The following is a 21528-nucleotide window of genomic DNA, read 5'->3' as shown; positions in this document are numbered from 1 at the left end:
ATCTCGACTAGATTCGACTAAGAGACACGCAGTCGACTCGGACCCCTGCGACTAACCAGTCGACTATTCGACTTAGTCGAGGTCAGGCCTACCAAATACATATTAATTTGGGTAATAGCTGTTCTAATATGGTGTGTGTGTGTGCGTGCGTGTGTTTGCCACAGTGGGCGGGAAGCTGTACGAGAACTCCCACAGTCACGTGGCGAGCGAGAGCCCCCCCAGCCTGGTGGGCTCGGCCGCCGGCTACAAGCGGCCACAGCCCTCCTCCTCCTCCTCCTCGTCGGGGCCGGGGGGGGGAATGGAAGGCGCGGGCGCGGTCGGAGGAGACGACGGCGCGAAGAAGAAGAAGAAGGGCAACTGGCGGAACAAGTACGGGCCGTGCTTCACCAGGGACGCCACCGTGCAGCCGGCGCCCTCCATGGTCCTCGCCCCCTCCCCCACCACCGCCTCTTCCTCGTCTCCGGCTGCCGCGGACCCCGCCGTTTGTGCCGCCGCCCCCTCCTCCTCTTCCTCCTCCGTCGCCTTGTCCTCGTCGTCGCCCTTGTCGTCGTCGCCGGGCCTTTCCGGACGGCCCGGCTCGGTCCCCATCGGAGGAGGAGGAGGAGGAGGAGGGGGAGAGAGGGGGTTGGGGGGGGTTGTGGGCGGAGCCGGCGTGCAGAAGTCGCCGTCGCTCCTCAGGAACGGGAGCCTGCAAGGGCACGGCGGCGCCGCTGTGAGCACGGGGACCGGTGAGCCTGCACGCACATACGCACACACACACACACACACACCAATGGATGGATTGTAGACGGGACCCTTGACTACCAGAGGCCCTTGGGCTTCGAGACTAAGCGACAATTTACTAAAATATATATATATAGGTGAACACAAAGAATTTGACGCCCCTCAGCCTATACAACAGTGGTTCTCTAACTTTCTTTTGCCCCCAAATTGATAGGTATTTGGCCCATCTGAAAAGGCTTTGTGCCAGGGACCCCCAGAAGAGAAAATGTATGTTAAAATCTTTTCAAAAGTATTAAAAAATAGCAGACGTATGAGCTTGTAGATCTGCTATTTTTGAATAGCTAACGTATAAATGGATAAAGTAAGTGTTTAAAATGATCGTGATGCTGTACAGGTGCCCACCACACCCCTGTGTTTGGTGCCCATTCTGGGGGCGCGGGGGGGGGGGGGGGGGCTGCCCGCAAACCTAATTGGCCCAGGGGCCCTGCAAGTCTTAATCCGTCCCTGGCGCACTCATGCACACACACGCGCACACACACACACACACACACACACACACACACACACACACACACACACACACACACACACATATTGAAGTGGTCTCTTCTTCATCTGTGTTCAGTTGCTTGGCAACTGTCTTTATGCTTTTATGCTTTGGAGTTCCCCTCTGCTGATGGAAATACCCCCCCCCCCAACACACACACACACACACTCACGTCTCCCCTCTGTCCATAAATTACTGCCATTTATGCTGTCATTCCATATTGTGGCTGTCATGTGGAAACCCTGTATGTCCCAAAACTGTTACTTTCCAGGAAATGAAAAAAACAAAACAAGAACAAGTGGATCCGATGTATAGTAGTTATTATTTAGTCAGAAGCTCGTTTTTCATTGGTTAAATATTTATAAAACCCACGGATAGACTTAACCACTTTCACTTTAAAAAATGTAAAAAATATCAAATATAATCTTAATAATCAAAATGATAATCATAGCGTTGTACCGAGTGCCGTCCTATGAGCTTGTAGATCTGCTTTTTTTTTTGTATAAATTGTGAAAATGCGTGCAAATCTTTGAATATATATATGTACATTATAACTCAAATGCTTCTGGTGGGGGTCCCTGGAACAAAATATTTTGAGATGGGGGTCCGCGGCTAAATACATATCATTTTGGCGGTCCTTGACATGGAAACGTTTGAGAACCACTGATATTATAGCAACATAAGTTTCTTTTCTTCTTTTTTTTTAAACTGTAGGATTTAGAAGACATTTGAAGAATCCCTAGAAGCAAAGATTTGAGTTAAAAGTTTTCACTTTAAAAAACACATATTCAAAGATTTGCAGATTTTGCACACATTTTCACGATTTTTCTAAAGAAATAGCAGATCTACATGCCGCGCTATGAGCTTGTAGATCTGCTATTTTTTAATAGCCAAAGTATAAAATAATGTTTAAAGTGTTCCCGGTTTGAATGGGTTAAGTTTATTTTGCATAGCAAAGCAGAACCTTCCCATAGCCAGTCGGCAAAGACATTCAGAAGTGTTGGTTTCAGTTAAAGGTAGGGTAAGTGATTTGCAATTATTCAAATAATTGCAAAATAGGTCCATGTTCTGATAGTACTCGTTACTATAGAGTGTCCTGTCCATATAAGGAGTCTCCCTTGTTTCTCCAGCTCTTTATTAAACAGAAAAGGCATTTTCAGTGCTCTCTCCTGATTGGCTCAAATGTTGTCACCTACCTGAAAATGTTCTATATTCTGTTTACTAAAGAGCTGGAGAGACCCCTGTGACCGAACAAACGCTCTGTAGCAATGATTACTATCAGAATATAGCACTTTAACCTTTTTTAACAAAAAACTAAAAAATTACCCAAAAATATCACTTACCCTACCTTGAACAGTTAACCCATATATGAAAATATTGTCATTATCTAGCTAATCATCTTCATGCCAGTTGAAATGGCATTATTATTTGCATTGTCCACTACCAGATAATGCAACAGTTACTCCACTGGTCTCTTAGTTAGCACATCCATATTTAGTATAATATCGTCTCTGTTCGGTGTCCAAAACTCAGGATTCGAATTCAAAAATAGCACAAGCTCAAAACGCGTCCCTTCACGTCGTGTTTGGAGCTTGTAGATCTGCTACTTTTGATGCTTTCGTGCGACGCTGCAGTATGATCAAGTAGGGCGTTAATTTACGGAAATAAACCCACAAAAGGTTAGAATATGGAGATAAAAGGTTTCTGCCCGACAACAACTATATGTATGCTTCTATGCAAGAGTGTCTGTGATGTTGTGTCTATGTATTGTGTGCGCGTGCTCAACCCATTGTACATTTTTAACTCAAATCTTTGCTTCTGGTGGGGGTCCCTGGTACAAAATATTTTTAGATGGAAGGGGTCCGCGGACAAATACACATCCTTGACATGAAAAAAGTTTGAGAACTATTGATATTACAGCAACAGAACTTTTTTTCCAAAACAAACTTGTTAGGATTTAGAAGACATTTGTAGAATCCAGCTCTACATTTTTCGCTTTAAAAAACATATATATATTCAAAGATATGCACACATTTTCACGATTTTCCCAAAAACTAAATAGCAGATCTACAAACTTGTAGCGCGACACTCGGTGCCGTGCTATGAGCTTGTAGATCTGCTAATTTTGAATAGCCCAAAGACATCTAAAATGACACAGATGCGTTTCCCCGGATGGAATGGGTTAAATGTGTGTGTGTGTGTGTGTGTGTGTGTGTGTGTGTGTGTGTGTGTGTGTGTGTGTGTGTGTGTGTGTGTGTGTGTGTGTGTGTGTGTGTGTGTGTGTGTGTGTGTGTGTGTGTGTGTGTGTGTGTGTGTGTGTGTGAGAACGCGCTTGTTATCATCTCCTTACTGTAAATATTTAGCCTAAGGTTAATGCAGGGCAGTAATGGGAGGCTGACGGGTGGATAGTTAACCTGATAGATGTGTGTTTGTGGGTGCAGGGTGGAGGCAGGGGGTGAGTTTTGGGCCAGGTTAATGTTTGATAGCAGGGGGGGTCATAGATGGGACAAGGAGGGGGGGGGTTTGCTTGTGGGGTTGGGTTGGGGGGGGGGGGGGGGGGGCGTTGCTGTCGGGGGGGAAACTTGTATGTCCAAAAACAGTTACTTTTGAAAGTAAAACCTGTGTTCCAAGTTATATATTGTGAAAACAAGCAAAGAACAGAGGATGAAAATAATAATAAAGACATCTTGATTAAAACGATAACAATTTAGAACAACAAGATTAGCGAGCAAGTTTCTAAATTGCCCCAGTGAGATCATGGAGTAAACTTTTAAAGTGCATTGCAATTCATTCCAGGTAAAGGGAGCGCTAAAAGTGAAGGCTATTTTACCTAGCTCGGTGTTGGCCTTGGGGACCAATAATGGGATGTAATCCTGAGAACGTGTTTGATGAATGGAAGTATTCGGTTTTAACAGTGATGAAATATATGATGGATTTATTTAACAGAGCTTTATAAATGTAGGTGTACCAATGATGGTCTCGTCTCATGGGGAGAGAGGGCCAACCAACTTTAGTGTATAAAGCGACATCTAATAAAGCGACATCTAATAAAGGATTCATCATTTATATCTTATTCTATAGCCTCATTTTAATAAGGTTAGTTAACATAATGGTTTAAATACAAGCCTGGACTTAGATCGGACATGCATTGCTTCTGAGCGACGTGCTGTGATTAAATGGGAAATTAAATTATATTTAAACCATTCTATTAATTCAGACTCAAGAATATAGCCTTCACTCGTTTTTGTTTAAATAAAATTAAGTGCACAACTACGGGAAATGTGACAAACAAGTTTTACTCTGAGGGACAATTCCAAACTGAGTTTTTAGATGACCTAAAGGGAAAGTTCACCCCCAAAATGACTTTTTCTATCGATTAGTCACCCAGTGGAGACTTATAATTCATGGATATTTTTTTGTTTTTGTCGCATTCCTAAGCCAATAATTTGTCGACCGGCAGCGGTTCCGGTAGGAGACACTAAGGAGACTCTTATCGGAACCGCTGCCTACTGGTCCGCTGGTCATCAAACAATTGGCTTAGGAATGCGACAAAAACAAAAAATATTCATGAATTCAAGTCTCCATGGGGTGACTAATCCACAGGAAAAAAGTAATTATTTGGGTGAACTATCCCTTTAAGTTAGTAATGTTGTGGTTGTTATGAACTTGTCTGCCATCATTACCAAGTGGGCCGGCTGTTTCAGCTTGACCTACATCAGAGTGTTCTATCAATGAAAGTGATGTGAGATTCCTGTGTGCATTCAGCGCAGCGCTTCTACCCAGTCGGGTTTGTCTCTGTCTGTGGACACTCGGCAAGGGAGGGGGCGTGACTTGAAGTGTAGCTTGCAAGCGCGCGAACTGATAGCTCTGTGATCTCGCAAGGCCAGGGCCAAGGGTCTCTCGAGAAATCGTGAGGTATATACATATATATATTTTTGTCAAACCTTAATTTTTTTTATTGTAATGTTCTATTCTACTATAGGCCTGAATATGGAATATTCGTTGACAGAATCAGAATACATTTCATTGTCACATCACAGGTTTACAGGTGTAAAGAAGCGGATGAATTAAATTAGTTTTTCCATCATTCGTCGCTTTCAGGAAAGAAATGGGGAGAGAGGAAGGAAGAGGAAAGAAAAAAACTGAAAACAGAAGGGGGAAAAAGGGAAAAAATATATATCTATGTATCTACATACTGTGTACTACACATAATATAAAATGCAGCAGGTATTTACAGTACATTAGGTTAGGTGCAAAACGTAGCAGTGCATTGGCAGGTTCACATAAGAAGGTAGTTCGTAAACGGCAAAACTTCACATGTAGAGATCCACACGGTAGATCCATAAAGGAAAAGTAATCAGCATATAGGGGAACAAATCAACGCAAAGGGAGGGTTAATCCAGCATAAGGAAAAACGTCCGTCAAAGGAAAGTGTTCCAGTGTGGCAGGTCAGGCTGGTGTCAGGCCGTGTTCAGGCCTTGTTCAACAGTCTGATGGTAGCTGGGTGGAAGCTGTTCACAAATATGGTGGTCTTGCCCTTGATACTGCGGTAGACCTCAGGGTGTCTGGATTTGCAGGAGAGAGGGGAATACAGAACAAAGGTCGAAGAACAAAACCTCTTCCGTGCATTGTCAATAAACTGGCCTCCATCAGACACTAATGAGAAAGAACCTTGTGTGTTTCTTTCGTATAGTAGTCGTCCCGTCTTACCTTGATCAGCTGCTGCAGTGCTCTGTAATTATTCTCATTCGTTCACTTCGCCTCCATTATTCCCTGATTATTCTTCTAGAAGTGTCCTTCACAATTATGAGGAATTCTTGCTGTTAACTAATGCAGGAGGCCCTCGCTAATAGGAACCAATTAGGAAGCCGCGATTGTTCAAATGGGTGTGATTGTCAGACACGCATGGAGAGGAGTGTGCGCGTGCCCGGCATGAGGTTTTATATTACAGTTCGAGATGCCTCCTTCATCTGCAGCTTTTTTGCAGGGAAAAGAACGGATGGCGCTCTAGCAAATTGTAGCCCTGTCCCAGACCCTGATTCAGTTACTGATTTCAGTATAGTTTTATGCAGAGAACACTTCTGATGAGACTCTCGTAGCATTCACCGACCACTTGTACCCTAGCTCTTTGGTACTCAAAGTGGGGTCCGGGGACCCCCAGTGGTCCTTTGGGAGGTACCTGGGGGTCCCCTGCAAAATGTGTTAATATAGCATCACAATAATTTTAAACACTTTAGCCTTTTTTACTTTGGCTAAAATTGCAGATATACAAGCTCATAGGCTATGAGCTTGTAGATCTGCTATTTTTGTAAAATCTTGGACATTTTTGCAAAACTGCAAATCTATGAATATATATATCTTTTTTTTAAAGCGAATATTTGTAGCGGCCATTTTCTGGTTCCACTCCAAAATAGTCAATGCATTTTTCGAAAACGGCAAAACAAAGGGTATTTATTAAATATAGTATATCATATAATTAAATATAAAATAAATACAAAATCACAGAAAAATATGTTTTATGGTCATGATTCACCAGGACCCTGGGTGGCTTGATTCTAGGCTTGAATAAATTGATATAAATATTTTTGGAAATGTCAATGGGAAAAATGCATTGACTATTTTGGAGTGGAACCAGAAAATGGCCGCCACTGCTATGCCCTATTCTGGGCATGTCATAAATAGGCAAAGAACTTTCGGCGGCAAACCACGAGCTGTCCAAGGACATACCCCTGGGGCACCCCGCTCAACAAAGTATATAGGCTTTAGGTGGTTAATAAAACCGCTAATACATAATGTCCTATAAAACTCTATTACTCTACGAAAGTTTATAAATATTGTGTAGGGTGGCTTATTAGAAAATAATAATCCTAATTTAATTTACAAAACTACAAAATCATCTACATCTATATCAAAAAATTATGTCATCAAAAGGAAGATTATATCCATATTTCAAATGTTTGTTTTTCACACAAGATTAGTGAAAATAGCAGACCTACAAGCACACAAACTAGCTGCTTGTAGATCAGCTATTTTCACTATTTTAAAAAGTTTTTTTAAATGATAGGTAACGGTAACTGTTTTGGACATCCAAGGTTTCCAACCGACGACGACGATAATGTAAAATAATATTATAATATATCTGTCATATCTCCCCTTAGTAGTACTTATGTTTTATTTGGACCTCCCAGGTATGCATGTAGGCCTAACTTTACCACCGGGCATGAACTCAATTCTGAGATGAATGAATGAGTCTTTTTGGGGGGAGACAAAGCGGGCCTCAAACATTAACGGGTGACAGCATTGGTTCGGGGGGGGGGGGGTGGGGGGGGGGTGTATCAAACTAAGTGGTGAGGCATGCCACTTTAAGACGACCAAATAATCACAAGGTTCCTGGTTCAATTCCCTGCCCCGGAGGAGACCTGTGTTGCTGCATGTCCTTCCCTCCCTCTCTCTCTCTCTTTCTTGTCATCAGTTTCTTTCTCTTCCTACTATCGTATGTAAATGAAGCACACACAACAACAAAAAAAGAATGTTGCATATTAACCCATTAAGACCTGAGGCCGCTTCTAAACATATTCTAAATCCTAACAGTTTTTCGGAAAAAAATTATTTTCACGATTTTTCAAAAATAGCAGATCTACAAGCTCGTAGCGCGGCACTCGGTGCCGCGCTATGAGCTTGTATATCTGCTATTTTTGAATAGCCTAAAGAAATCTAAAAGTGACACAGATGCGTTCCAGGTATTAATGGGTTAATACAAAGTAATATAAATTGTATATGGGCTCGTGTTGTGTGTACGTGTATGGATGCAAGTGCATTCTCTCTCTCTCTCTCTCTCTCTCTCTCTCTCCACCCCCCCCCCCCCCTCCTCCCCTCTCCCGTCACACAAAGCACTCTTGTTCCCGTAGTGAATGTGCGCTGCCCCCCCCGAGCCATTCAGACCTTTGTGGAGCCGAGGGGCCCCCCTTGGTTCCCCCTCCTCTCGCTGGGTCAAAGGGGGGGGTGGGGAGGGGGGGAGGCCCAGGGCTTATCCCCCCCCCCGGTTAGCGGGGGAGAAGAGAGAGAGAGGAGGGAGGAGTTAGAGAGAGGAAAATGACGTAGAATGGAACGCTGATTGTGTGTGTGTGTGTGTGTGTGTGTGTGTGTGTGTGTGTGTGTGTGTGTGTGTGTGTGTGTGTGTGTGTGTGTGTGTGTGTGTGTGTGTGTGTGTGTGTGTGTGTGTGTGTGTGTGTGTGTGTGTGTGTGTGTGTGTGTGTGTGTGTGTGTGAAGGAGAGAATGTTTTAAGTTTACATTAAGTGTGTACGTGAGAAAATGTAAGTTTTACGTTAAGCTAAATGGCCTGATTCCTTTGTGTGTGTGCAAAACATTTATAAAAATGGATCTTAAAGACATACTACGTAACATTTCATCTTAGCAGAGCGGACCACCCGCCGTGTGAGCGGGGTCGGTTGGCCTGTCACAGTTATTACATAATCAGCCTAATCGCATTTATTTGAGATAATCAAAATTATTTTGCATAATCGGCTAAATCGTTTCCCCGTTTAAAAAGGTTCATGCATTTTCAAACATTTTCCAAAAATTGCAGAAATAGCGGCGACGCAATGTAAGCGTGTTGATCTGCTATTTCTGCTCATTTCTTTTTACATTTTTTGAAAGTATAAAGTTATTAAATATGTCAGTAATTTCTTTGTATATTTGAGTTATTTGTCACATCTGCCCTGTGCATTTTTTTTATTACAAAGCCTAAAAAGAAAACAGATTTTTTTAATTCATATATATTCCAACGTTCAATGCCAAAAAATACAATTGAATCGTTAATCGTAATTATTTGTGTGACAATTAATCGTCAACTTAACCCATTCAATCCAGGAAAGCATCTGTGTCATTTTAGATTTCTTTGGCTTTTAAAAAATAGCAGATCTACAAGCTCATAGGGTGCCTGCCGCACTATGAGCTTGTTACCAGTCATGGGTTGTTGTGGTTTTGAGGTTTTGCTGTTTTTGAAAAATCGTGGAAATTTGTGCAAATCTTTGATTATATACAGTACGGTATATTCTTTTAAAGCGATTTTTTTTTACTCAAATCTTTGTTTCTGGGGGTCCCTGGAACAAAATATTTTGAGATGGGGGTCCGCGGCCAAAGACGTATCTAAAAATATTTTCTAAATCCTAACAGTATGTTGCTATATCAGTGGTGCTCCAACTTTTCCATGTCAAGGACCGCCCAACGTGATATGTTGCGGAGTTAAACATTTTCAAACGTCTGTGTCTGTGTGTGTGTGTGTGTTATATTTTCATTAAAATCGTAGTCTTTTGTCAATTATTTGGGGCTGCACTTGCAGCTTCCTCACGGCCCACCAGTGGACCCCGGCCCATAGGTTGAGAACCACTGGATTAGATCCATGCACAACAGGTGTGCAGTCACACCCAGCTCATAAACGAATTAGTTTGGACTTAAATCCGGCATCGGCCCCAAACCACAACCGTGGTTAATATGTCATGTCATTGTTGTGGTAGTATAATGTGACGGTCAGCATGCTGTCCTGTTGTTTGCCCCCACAGGTGTGTTTGCCGGTGTTGACGGCTCGTCTTCGGGGACCGGACCGGTCGCCATGGGCGGAGCCGGCTCCGAGTTGTCACAGCAACAGCAGCCCGGCGCGCCCTCCCTGGCCCCTCCCTCTCCTTTCACAGCGACCGCCCCTCTGAACAGCGCTGCATCTGCACACGTAAGCACACACACACACACACACACACACACACACACACACACACACACACACACACACACACACACACACACACATCATTTGCCTGTAGTTTGCACCCTGCCAATTAAACCACATGACTTACGTCTCTGAGTGTGTGAGTATGTGAGAGAGAGACAGAGAGAGGTTAAATTGTGGGAGCGCAACTAAGTGAAAAAGCCCTAATTAATGACCTTGTAGATTGGCTATTTTCACTATTTGTCGTACAAAGAATATAGGGCTTAAGTTGTTCAACATGCAAAACATTAAATAGAGTTTATCATGTTTTAATGGGGTCTAGCAGGATGTGAAAGGAAGAATTCTATCAGAATCGTGCCTGAGAATGGAAAAGTTTCTTTCTGTAACTTTTATCCAGACATGTGGGGAGGGGAGAACAACACTAAATATATCCCAGCAGCGTCGCAGCCAGAGTTCAAACCCCTCCAGTAATCATCTTCCAATCCCGACCTCTCTGCCTGTCCATTCACACACCTCCCCCTGAGCCCTCCGTCCAACCAGCATCATTTCTCAACTCCACTTCACTTAATACCCCCCTGCAAACACACACGCACGCACTCGCGCGCACACACACACACACACACACACACACACACACACACACACACACACACACACACACACACACACACACACACACACACACACACACACACACACACACACACACACACACACACACACACACACACACACACTCGCCTCTCTCCATCCCTGTCCACTCTGTCATTTCTCTCTCTCTCTCTCTCTCTCTCTCTCTCTCTCTCTCTCTCTCTCTCTCTCTCTCTCTCGCTCTCTCTCTGTGTTATCCTGTGATGTAATGGCATCTGACAAGCACCACAGTAGGGATCGAGGGTGGAGCTTCACTCTACCCCTGATGGCTTGAGTTCAGCAATGCCCCCCCGACCCCTCTCTCCCTTTCTCTCTCACTCTCTCTCTGTCCTGCACATCTTATAGAATATGAGGCCCACAGGATATTACGCCTGTTTGCTCCATACAGAGACTGAGAGAGAGATAGAGGGGAGGGGGTGGGGGGTAGTAGGGGGGGGTGTTGGAGAAAGAAATGGAGAAATGTGTGGTTTTGTGAGTTCATGGTGATTCACCTTGCTGGACATCTGGGAGGCCTTCCCTCTGTGTGTGTGTGTGTGTGTGTGTGTGTGTGTATGTGTGTGTGTGTGTGTGTGTGTGTGTGTGCGTTTTTGTGCATGTGTTTTTGTGTGTGTGTTTTTGTGTGTGTGTGCGTGTGTAGGAGAGACAGAGACCATGTGCTATTTTAAGTCCCTCAGCAGACTCCCAGCCTACTGTTATTGGCTACCAGCCCAACATGAGAGAGAGAGAGAGAGAAACTGAGAAATGGAGAGAGAGAAGGGGGGGGGGGGGGTTAGAGAAGAGGAGAGAGGCTTTGAATGAAAAATGAATGCAAATGAAAAATGAATGTAGATGGGAGGTGGAGAAGGCGGGGTGGATGGGTGGGTGGGCTGTTTGAAAAGAGAACTGAAGTCACTCTGGAGAAGAGAAATGAAAAGGCTTCCTATTGAGAGACGTGATTTCTTTCTGTTTATTTTTTTACATGTGGTTTTGAGGTTTTCCTGTTCGTCTGATATTTCTGTGTAGCTGTGGCTTTCCTGCCTTTTTATATTTCCCCCGTTTGAAAATGAATTGAAAGGGTGCAAGACGGTCTTTCTTTCAGATTTCCTGTATGATAGCCTTTTGAATGTTTTACACTGTGTGTGTGTGTGTGTGTGTGTGTGTGTGTGTGTGTGTGTGTGTGTCGCGCGCTGGCCTCATACATACAGATATAACCCACCAAAATGTGCTAACATTTTGACATCAAGGTGATGACAAACATGATCTCCAGTGAATGTTAAATGAAAGGTCATGTGTTCATATTTTTTTATAATTGCGTACTGTGCTAGAGATTTTTCAATTTTCTTACCTTTTTCAAGTAGTCACAGAATATTTGTCTCCAGTATGATGATCCCCTGATGGTTGCTAATCACAGCGGGTTAAGCTGTGCTTCCGCAAAAAGAAAAAATAATGTCATTGCGACCTCCCCATTCAATTTTATACGCCTATGAAAATAGCATGTCTGGGCCAAAAATACATAGTTAAAAAAAAAGTACACAGGAGCCGAGATACAGCGTTTTTAAGTAATAAGTTAACCAAGAAGTGAATGGAGCAGAAAATCTTCGGATCACGATATCTTGAGTTCTGAACGCCCCCCCCCCAAAAAATAAATAAATAAATCTCACATAATATTGCAAAGCAGCTCTTGCTTAACCCATTAAGACCTGAGGCGATTCTTTAAAATGTTTTCTAAATCCTAACAGTTTTTTGAAAAAAATCGAAAACATTTTTTTTCGAGATTTTTCAAAAATAGCAGATCTACAAGCTCATAGCGCGGCACTCGGTGCCGCGCTATGAGCTCGTATATCTGCTATTTTTGAATAGCCAAAGAAATCTAAAGTGACACAGATGCGTTCCAGGTCTTTTAATGGAACCCCTGGGCCTAAAAACAGAGACATGGAAACAGTCCGACGTACATAAAATAGACAGCCATTTTGTTTTTTTAGAATGGATTTTTACATTCCCAATCCTCTGCCTTTGCCCCCCCCCTGTCCCCCCCCCCCCCCTCCCCCCACCACCACCACCCCTCCACCGGCCTCCGTCTGTCCTCGCTCCTTATTTGGGAAATGCCCTAATTGGATTAAACTCTATGCATCACAAGCACTTTGTCATCATGTCAGTGGATACTGTAGGGGTTCTTTCAGCCGCGTGTGTGTGTGTGTGTGTGTGTGTGTGTGTGTGTGTGTGTGTGTGTGTGTGTGTGTGTGTGTGTGTGTGTGTGTGTGTGTGTGTGTGTGTGTGTGTGTGTGTGTGTGTGTGTGTGTGTGTGTGTGTGTGTGTGTGTGTGTGTGTGTGTGCGGTAGTTTTGTTGTTGGTTCTTGGTAAGGATGGGACCACGGAGGAACCACAAAGAGGAATGAACTGCAGCAGTAGTTCTCAAACTGTTTTCGTACCAAGGACCCCCAAATTGATGTAAATTTGGCTGTGGACCCCCCCATCTGAAAATGTTTTGTGCCAGGAAACCCAGAAGAGAAGATTTGTGAGAAAAAAAACCGCTATTAACCACTTGAACCCCAGCGTCCATATCCCGGTGGGGACATTAGCCAAAAAATTTGATCTGCAATGTTTTGGCGAAGGGATTTGGGTGTAGATTGTCGAGGGGAAAAAGTGATCACGCGGTACAGTTGTAACTCAAGTCCAGTGCTCTTAAGACTACAGGGGTTTATAAGTGTTTTAAGATGGACGCTGTGAGTAGACGTTGACATGTATTGATGGTAACCAAACCCCAAACATGTGTGAAGGAGGCTAACCATAGATATAGAATCCTATATCCGACCTGTATCCGTGGGCCGCCATATTCGTGCAGGCACGCTGCCACTCTCGTTTACTACTGGCCAATCACAGCACGTCTTTTCCGGGACTTGTCAAGAATCTAGTTGTATAACAAACATCCCGTTATATCTTTATACAACTAGATTCTGCCAAGTCCCCGGAAAAGACGCGCTGTGATTGGCCAGTAGTCACTTTGATAGGCGGTTTGCCTTCCCAAAAATGGCGCCCGCAGATACAGACGCCCCAGAGTCGTCGGAGGCGGCGTCTACCTTTATATGTCTATGAGGCTAACATCTCTGGCGGGGAAAAAAAACAGGGTGCCGAGCAGTTGTGGAAAAAGTACTCAAATTCTTTACTTAAGTAAAAGTACCAATACTGCAATATAGAAATACTCTGTTACAAGTAAAAGTCCAGAATTAAAAATGGACTTGAGTAAAAGTACAAAAGTATTGGCATCAAAATGTACTTAAAGTACCAAAAGTAAAAGTACTAAAATGTTTGAAAATAGCAGATCTACAAGCTCACAACGCGTCGCATCGCGACGCGTTGTGAGCTTGTAGGTCGGCTATTTTCAAATAGCCTAGGTATAAAATAGGGCTAAAGTGGTTAATGTATATTTCATAATATCATAATTTATATCTGCAAAGTAACTAGTAACTAAAGGTTTCAAATAATTGTAGTGGAGTAAAAGTCCAATATTTGTCTCTGAGATGTAGTGGAGTAAAAGTATTGGAATTGGAAATACTCAACTAAAGTACAAATACCTCAAAATTGTACTTAAGTACAGTACTTAAGTAAATGTAGTTAGTTACTTTACACCACTGGTGCCGAGCCAGCCGGCCAACTGCTTGTTGTGGCTGTGTTGATGCCACAGCTCAGAGCTGTGATGTCATTCTCTTCAGAGGACAGGTAGTGATGTCACCAGTAGCACCACCACCAGTTCACCACCCCTTGACCTTCAAAATGTAGATGTCAGACTTCACACACCATCTCTCTCTATACCAGTGGTTCTCAAAGTGTGGCCTGGGGACCCCCAGGGGTCCTTGGTTGGTGTCCCCAGCTAAATGTGCATAATATACACAGCATCACAATCATTTTAACCACTTAATCCATTTATATGTTGGCTATTAAAAAACAGCAGATGTACAAGCTCGACCTTCTGCATCTGGATTTTTTTTGCACAAATCTTCTCTTCTTGGGGGTCCCTGGCCCAAACTATTTTCAGGTGCGGGTCCGAGGCCAAATACATATCAATTTGCATTGCTTTATACGGTGCAGATAATAGCAGTAAAGGAATACTTTCTCTCTCTCTCTCTCTCTCAATTCAATTCAAAGGGGATTTATTGGCATGATAAAAACGTACGTCTACATTGCCAAAGTGGAACAAAACAACGTATACATTACAATTAAATGGGAATAGAGACGTGTGTAAACAGAGCTGTGTTACATTTGCAACGTACAGAAAACTATCTTTAAAAAAATCATACGACTTGTGAATTTGCTGTCAGAAAAGGTTACACGTCCACATAGGAAAAGATAGCTCTAGATACACTTTTGACACAAATGGCAGCCATATTGTGATGTTTTGCATTCACTTCACTTTGTAAAAAAAACCTCTCTCTCTCTCTGTGTAGGTGAGTGGTCTATCAGGGTCGGTCTTCAACCTGGCCCCCTCCCACATGTTTGGAAACCGGCTAAACCCCAACTCAGCCATAGCAGCACTCATGGCCCAATCTGAGGCCTCACCAGCAGGTATGGGACTGTGTGTGTGTGTGTGTGTGTGTTTATTACTATACTTGTGAGGACCAAATGTCCCCACAAGTATAGTAACATTTGAGAAATAGATTTACAAGAAAATGGTTGTTTAACATTAAAAAAAGATTTCTAGAGATATGTTTACAATTAGGATTAGACATTTGGATGTTTGGTTCAGGCAATTAGAGATAGTTATACCTGATTTACGCTTAGTTGTGCGCTGGTGTCGTGTCGTACACCGAAAAATTGCCTGACGTACAAGCCCACAGCGCGTCGCAGCGCTGTGGGTTTGTAGATCTGCTATTTTACGGCTTTGCGTAATTTAAAATTTGCAAAATAATTTTGAAAATGGCATTCATAATATTGGCGTCCTAAAATGTTGACGTCTTCACAAGTATAGTAACACAAACCTCTGTGTGAGATGGTGACTACTGACTACATATTTGTGGTTGTGTGTGGTGTTGAGTGACGTGTGTGTGTGTGTGTGTGTGTGTGGGGGGGGGGGGGGGGTAATGGACGGGTCACACCCCCTGGGTCCCACAGAGAGGTCAGGGGTCACAACTCAGTGACATTTGGAGGCTCCTCCCACCCCGCTCCAGTTGCAAACCCTTCTATCTCTCTCTCTCCTCTCTGTCATGCACACGGACATAATATAAAAGATTGACATGAATAAACATACAAATCTCCATCAAGCCAATGGGCCATGAGTCACCAGGACCCCGGGGTGGTAGGGGGGGGGGTCTGAAAAAGTTGAGAACACACACACACACACACACACACACACACACACACACCCCCACACACACACACACACACACACACACAGAGACACACACACACACACACACAGAGAGAAAGCATGAGAGGGATGAAGGTGTCCATGAGAAACGCCCACCAAATAGTAGCACTGTTCACACCGATCCTGGCCAAACCGGCATGTCTGGTCATTCTATATCATTGTTGTCGGGCAGAAACCTCCCATCTCCATATTTTTTTGTGTTGTAAATTTAACGCCCTACTTGATCATACTACAGCACAAAAAGCATCAAAAGTGTCAGATCCCTTGTCAGATCTTCTACTTTTGGTATTTTTGGAATTTGAATCCTGAAAAGTAGCAGTTTTTTGGACATATGAGGTTTCCACCCGACACCCGAGACCATGTACAATGTATTTTTGTGACAATATGTGTGCGGACAAGCTTTCGTTTTTTTCTCACCCAGAGCAGAAAAAAATTAATTTCACGTGCAGAGCAATGGCCTAAAAGTGGCCTAAAAGTAAAATATTTGCCTCTGAAATGTAGTGGAGCAGAAGTATAAGTACTGAAAATTGGACATACTCAAGTAAAGTAAAAAAAAATACCTCAAAATTGTACTTCAGTAAATGTACTTAGTTACTTTCCACCACTGCTCTTTACTGATGCACGTGTTGCGAGAGGGAGAAAGGAGAGCCAGTCCTACACTGACCTTAGGTCAGTTCACTAATCAGCCTGAATGACAGCAGGCCACAGGGCTGTGTGTGTGTGTGTGTGTGTGTGTGTGTGTGTGTGTGTGTGTGTGTGTGTGTGTGTGTGTGTGTGTGTGTGTGTGTGTGTGTGTGTGTGTGTGTGTGTGTGTGTGTGTGTGTGTGTGTGTGTGTGTGTGTGTGTGTGTGTGTGCGTGCGTGCGCACATGAGTTGCGTGTGTACAAGTATTGCAAGATGTTCACACACATGTGCACACAAGCATGCAGGTTGTTAGCCCTGGGAGACCCAGATTTGCTTTGATTCTCACTGTATGTTTTTGGGTCCCGGAGTGAAGCTATATTTGTCCACGAAAGACTTTCAAAAATTAGCTCTATTGTGAGCTTGTAGATCGTCTGTTTCCGCCATTCGTCGTACGACGGAAGGATATAGGGTTTAAAATCTAATTCCGAAGCGATAGTACATATCTTTGCTGTCGGGCAGAAACATCATCTCCATAATTTAACGTTTTGTGGGTATTTTTTCGGGGAAATGAAAGCCCTATTTGATCCATACTACAGCGTCACACACAAGTATCAAACGTAGTAGATCTGCTACTTTTGCTATTTTTGAATTTGAATCCTGAAAATTAACCGTTTTGGACAGACACCAGACAGATGATATATTAATACATACTAGCCATGTTGTTTTGAAGTGTGCAGTTGCCCATGTTCCATTATCTTACTTTAAAAGTGAATAGTCCAGTTTCTGATCCTTCGTTTTACATTTCAAGGACCCCTTCCTTCGGATAAGTGGCTGCCCACAGACTGCCTGTGTGAAAAAGACTTTTAATAAACATTAAAAAAACAAACACCCTCACATGTCTCTGATAATGCAACAGCCAAAGATACCCTTTTATTATGAAGTATTTGGATAATTAGTGTAATTCCAGAGCAAGTAGTTTGAGACTGGGTGCGTGCCTGCGCACGCACACATTCGTGTACACACACATGCGTGCGCGCATGCGTGTGTGGTTAAAGTAGTAGTGAGTGAGAGAAGAGTGATAAAAGTTCTGGATTGACTGAGTAAGCAGAGGGGAGTTCTCTGTGTGTGTGTGTGTGTGTGTGTGTGCGTGCATATGTGATTCATTACTCGCTGAGGAAAAATGAAAAGAATGGTCTTGCCAGGGGCCCACGTGGACGGAGGGAGGGATGGAGAGAGAGCACATGATGTAGTCTGAAAGAGGGATGGGGTGTAAAAGAGATTTAAAAAAAAAAACAAGTGGATTGTACAGCCGTCAGCTGTAGATGTGCTATTGATTTGTTCTCTCTGTGTGTGTGTGTGTGTAGATCAGGAGGCTGGAGACGGCAACAGCGTCGCAACTCAGGGCTTCTCCATAAGAGCTTCTCCCAAGACCACCCCACGGTGAGCACGCACGCACACACCTCACCACACACACACACACACACACACACACACACACACACACACACACACACACACACACACACACACACACACACACACACACACACACACACACACACAGGCGCTCTCTCTCTCTCTCGCCCCTATTTACATTCCACACCCCTCCTTCCCCTTCAGCCCCTCTCCTCCTTTACCCTCCCTCCCTCTTTTCCCTCTGCTGGCCCCACGTCTTCTCTCTTCCTCTCTCTCTCTCTCTGTCAGCACACTCCCTCCCTGTCGCTCTTAACCTCTACAGTCTCTCTCTCTCTCTCTCTCTCTCTCTCTCTCTCTCTCTCTGTCAACGAGTGGTTTTGATTTGGGGTTCTTTTCATGGGTAAGAAGGACAGTTGGTTCAGATCAGCGTCTCTGCTGCGCCTTTGCGTCTTGTTTTTTTTATGTCGGATCCCTCGACTACTGGAATATATATATATATCCATGACAAAAAGACCTGTTGGTTTGTGTTTTGCTGATTAAATAATTGAGTCCTGTGTTTCCGCTACGTGTTCATCATCCCTGTGGGGCGGGGAGGATGTCACCTGACAAGGTTGGTTACGTTTGATTCCCCCTGCGTTGTCTCATGTCAAATAGTTCCTGCTTGTTCTACAAGACGCTAATGTTCGCTATTTTAAGTGTCAAATATTTAGTGGGTGGTGTAACTAGATTTTGTTGGTTCTCAAAACCTTTTTCATGTCAAGGACCCCCAAATTGATATATATTTGGCCACGGGACCCCCCAGAAGTGAAGGTTTGTGTAAAAAATAAAAATGATTTTTCTAAAATGTTCAACGATAGCAGATGTACAAACTCGTACAAACCTAAGCTTGTATATATGCTATTTTTGAATTGCCACGGTAGCCAATTTAGCTGGGGACCCCCTGGAACCCCTCCAAGGACCCCTGGGAAGTCCACGGACCCCACTTTGAGAACCACTGAACTAGAGGACATTAAACTGTCATTCCAGACGGCGATATAGTTGTCCTTGGATGATTCTTTCGAGGGGACAAATATTAGACATTTTGTTTAACCAATTAAACCCTATGTACTTCGTTGAATCTACAAGCTCACAACGCACCACTTGGCTTGTAGATCTATTTTTGCCGAATGTTTGGCCCAGAATAGGGACGCTTTGATTGATTGATTGATTGAGTTCTTTATTGACAAAACGCAGGTACAATTGTTTTACAAAAGAACACAATAGTCAAAAGGATAAACACAACATTTTTATTTAAGAGTTTATTTCCATTGAAGTTAACCACATGACGCTGCTAGGGTTCATGTGGTTAATTTGACATTATTGATTGTGATATTCTGTCAGATTAAAGACGGGTGGAACAACAGTCAGAATGGTAAAAGTGTCCCGTCCACTTATGTTTGATATGTTTTTAAAAACCCGAAATCTCTCTCTCTCTCTCTCCGTCTCCTCTTCCTGCCATGCGTCAGCTCTCTCGCTCACACTCAACAGATCGTCTCAGCGGCTCACTTTGAAGATTTATTACATCAGAGCTGTCCACTCCTCTCTTTTATTTCTCTCTCTCTGCTGATCTCCCACCCCTCCCTCTATCCCTCCCCCCCTCACTCTCTCTTTCTCTCTCTCTCTCTCTGTGTGTCAGAAACACACAGAAAGAGCCTGGCCACTTTTCATTAGCACCCACTGTAACAACAAATTGATGTAGCTTTATTGCCAACAGCGTCTATGTTTGTCTGACGTTTATGTTGTCTCGTTAATCTCCCCGTTGACCCCTCTCTCTCTCTCTCTCTCTCTCTCTCTCTCTCTAGCTCTCCCATTGGTGGCCTGCAGATCCGCTATGACCCCTCGGGGTCGTTGCCAGGGGCAGGGCTAGGGTTGCTAGGGGCGGGGGGAGGCGGCATTGGGGGCGGGGACACGGCGCTGCCCCCGGTGGCCACCAGTATAGAGCAGCTGCTGGAGAGACAGTGGAGCGAGGGCAACAACTTCCTGCTGCAGCACGGAGCGCAGGGCGATGGTGAGGGGACACATACACACACACACGTTTGTATTACTGTACTTGTAAGGACCGTCAACATTTTAGGACTCTTGACTTCATGAATGACATTTTTTACATTTTGGGCATTTTTTTATTTTTTATTACATTTTTATCCCACGATTTTGTAACTCCCTAAAAATCGTTTTAAACCTTGAAGCCACAATTCCTCTTTTTGGTCCTCACAATGTCAGTTTCTTAAATTATACTATATACTTATTAACACATCTCTCTCTCTCTCTCATTCTGTGTGTGTGTGTGTGTGTGTGTGTGTAGTGGTAGGCATGTTGAAGTCCCTCCATCAGCTGCAGGTGGAGAACAGGAGGCTGGAGGATCAGATCAAAACTCTGACCATGAAGAAAGAACGGCTTCAGCTGCTCAGCGCCCAGCTGGCGGTGCCGTTCACCCCAGCATGCAATGGTACAGAGAGATACATACGCACGCACACACACATCTGTGCATTAAGGGTAGATCTACAAGTTTGCGTTTCAAGCTTGTAGATCTGCTACTTTTGATGCTTTTGTGTATGATCAAGTATACGGCGTTAATTTACGAGACAAAAAAAAACACAGAAGGTTAGAATATGGAGATAAGAGGTTTCTGCCCGACAAGCAACGATAATCAAGCATGTAATGAAGAATACGTGATCCAGCAGCAAAGTAGTGAATCAAGACTCAAACATGTAACGTTGAACATTGTAGTTCTACATGTATTATGAGCCTCATTCACTGTTTATTTAGCATCTGAAGCGCATCTGTGAACAGTCATTATTATTATCACCTCCACCAGCACAGTGTCATTACCAACTCGTCAGGAGACTCATTAACCCTTTAAGACCTGGAACGCATATGTGTCATTTTAGATTTCTTTGGCTATTCAAAAATAACAGATCCCTAAGCTCGTTGCGCATTTGTAGATCTGCTATTTATTTTTAAATCATGGAATTTTTTACAAATTCTTCTAAATCCTAAAAAAAAAAAAAAAACATGTTTTGCTATAATATCAGTGGTTTTCAAACTTTTTTATGTCAAGGACCCCAAAATTATATATTTGACCGCGGACCCCCATCTCAAAATATGTTGTTCCAGGGACCCCCCAGAAGCAAAGATTTGAGTAAAAATAAAAATCGCTTTGAAAAATATATATTCAAAGATTTGCACACATTTTCACGATTTTCCAAAAAATAGCAGATCTACAAGATCATAGCGTGGCACTCGGTGCCGCCCTATGAGCTTGTAGCCAAAGAAATCTAAAAATGACACAGATGCGTTCCAGGTCTTAAAGGGTTAATGGTGACTCATTGAACCGCTCTCATTGTCAACGAAAGGAGAGGAACTCAATAAGCCAGAGTCTCCATCTATTAATAAAAACATTGGCCCGAGCCCGGCCATCAACTCATAGTGTCAGAGACACACACACACACACACACACACAGACA

At 43.5% G+C, this 21528-nt stretch overlaps 1 protein-coding gene across 2 annotated transcripts in view; it reads left to right on the top strand.

Moving 5' to 3' along the window:
- mllt10 (MLLT10 histone lysine methyltransferase DOT1L cofactor) overlaps positions 1–21528 on the top strand; it is a 73614-nt gene that overhangs the window by 45622 nt on the left and 6464 nt on the right. For both annotated transcript variants that reach the window (XM_080417798.1, XM_080417797.1), the window contains exons 11-16: positions 165–728; positions 9833–9996; positions 15066–15183; positions 17974–18049; positions 19867–20072; positions 20367–20510. In XM_080417798.1, the coding sequence (XP_080273924.1) occupies positions 165–728; positions 9833–9996; positions 15066–15183; positions 17974–18049; positions 19867–20072; positions 20367–20510 (1272 nt within the window). The remainder of the gene's footprint in view (positions 1–164; positions 729–9832; positions 9997–15065; positions 15184–17973; positions 18050–19866; positions 20073–20366; positions 20511–21528) is intronic.

The sequence above is a fragment of the Gymnoscopelus braueri genome, assembly GCF_963280865.1.
Source record: "Gymnoscopelus braueri genome assembly, chromosome: 21".
Lineage (NCBI taxonomy): Eukaryota > Metazoa > Chordata > Actinopteri > Myctophiformes > Myctophidae > Gymnoscopelus > Gymnoscopelus braueri.
This window is presented reverse-complemented; position numbering and strand designations above follow the sequence as displayed.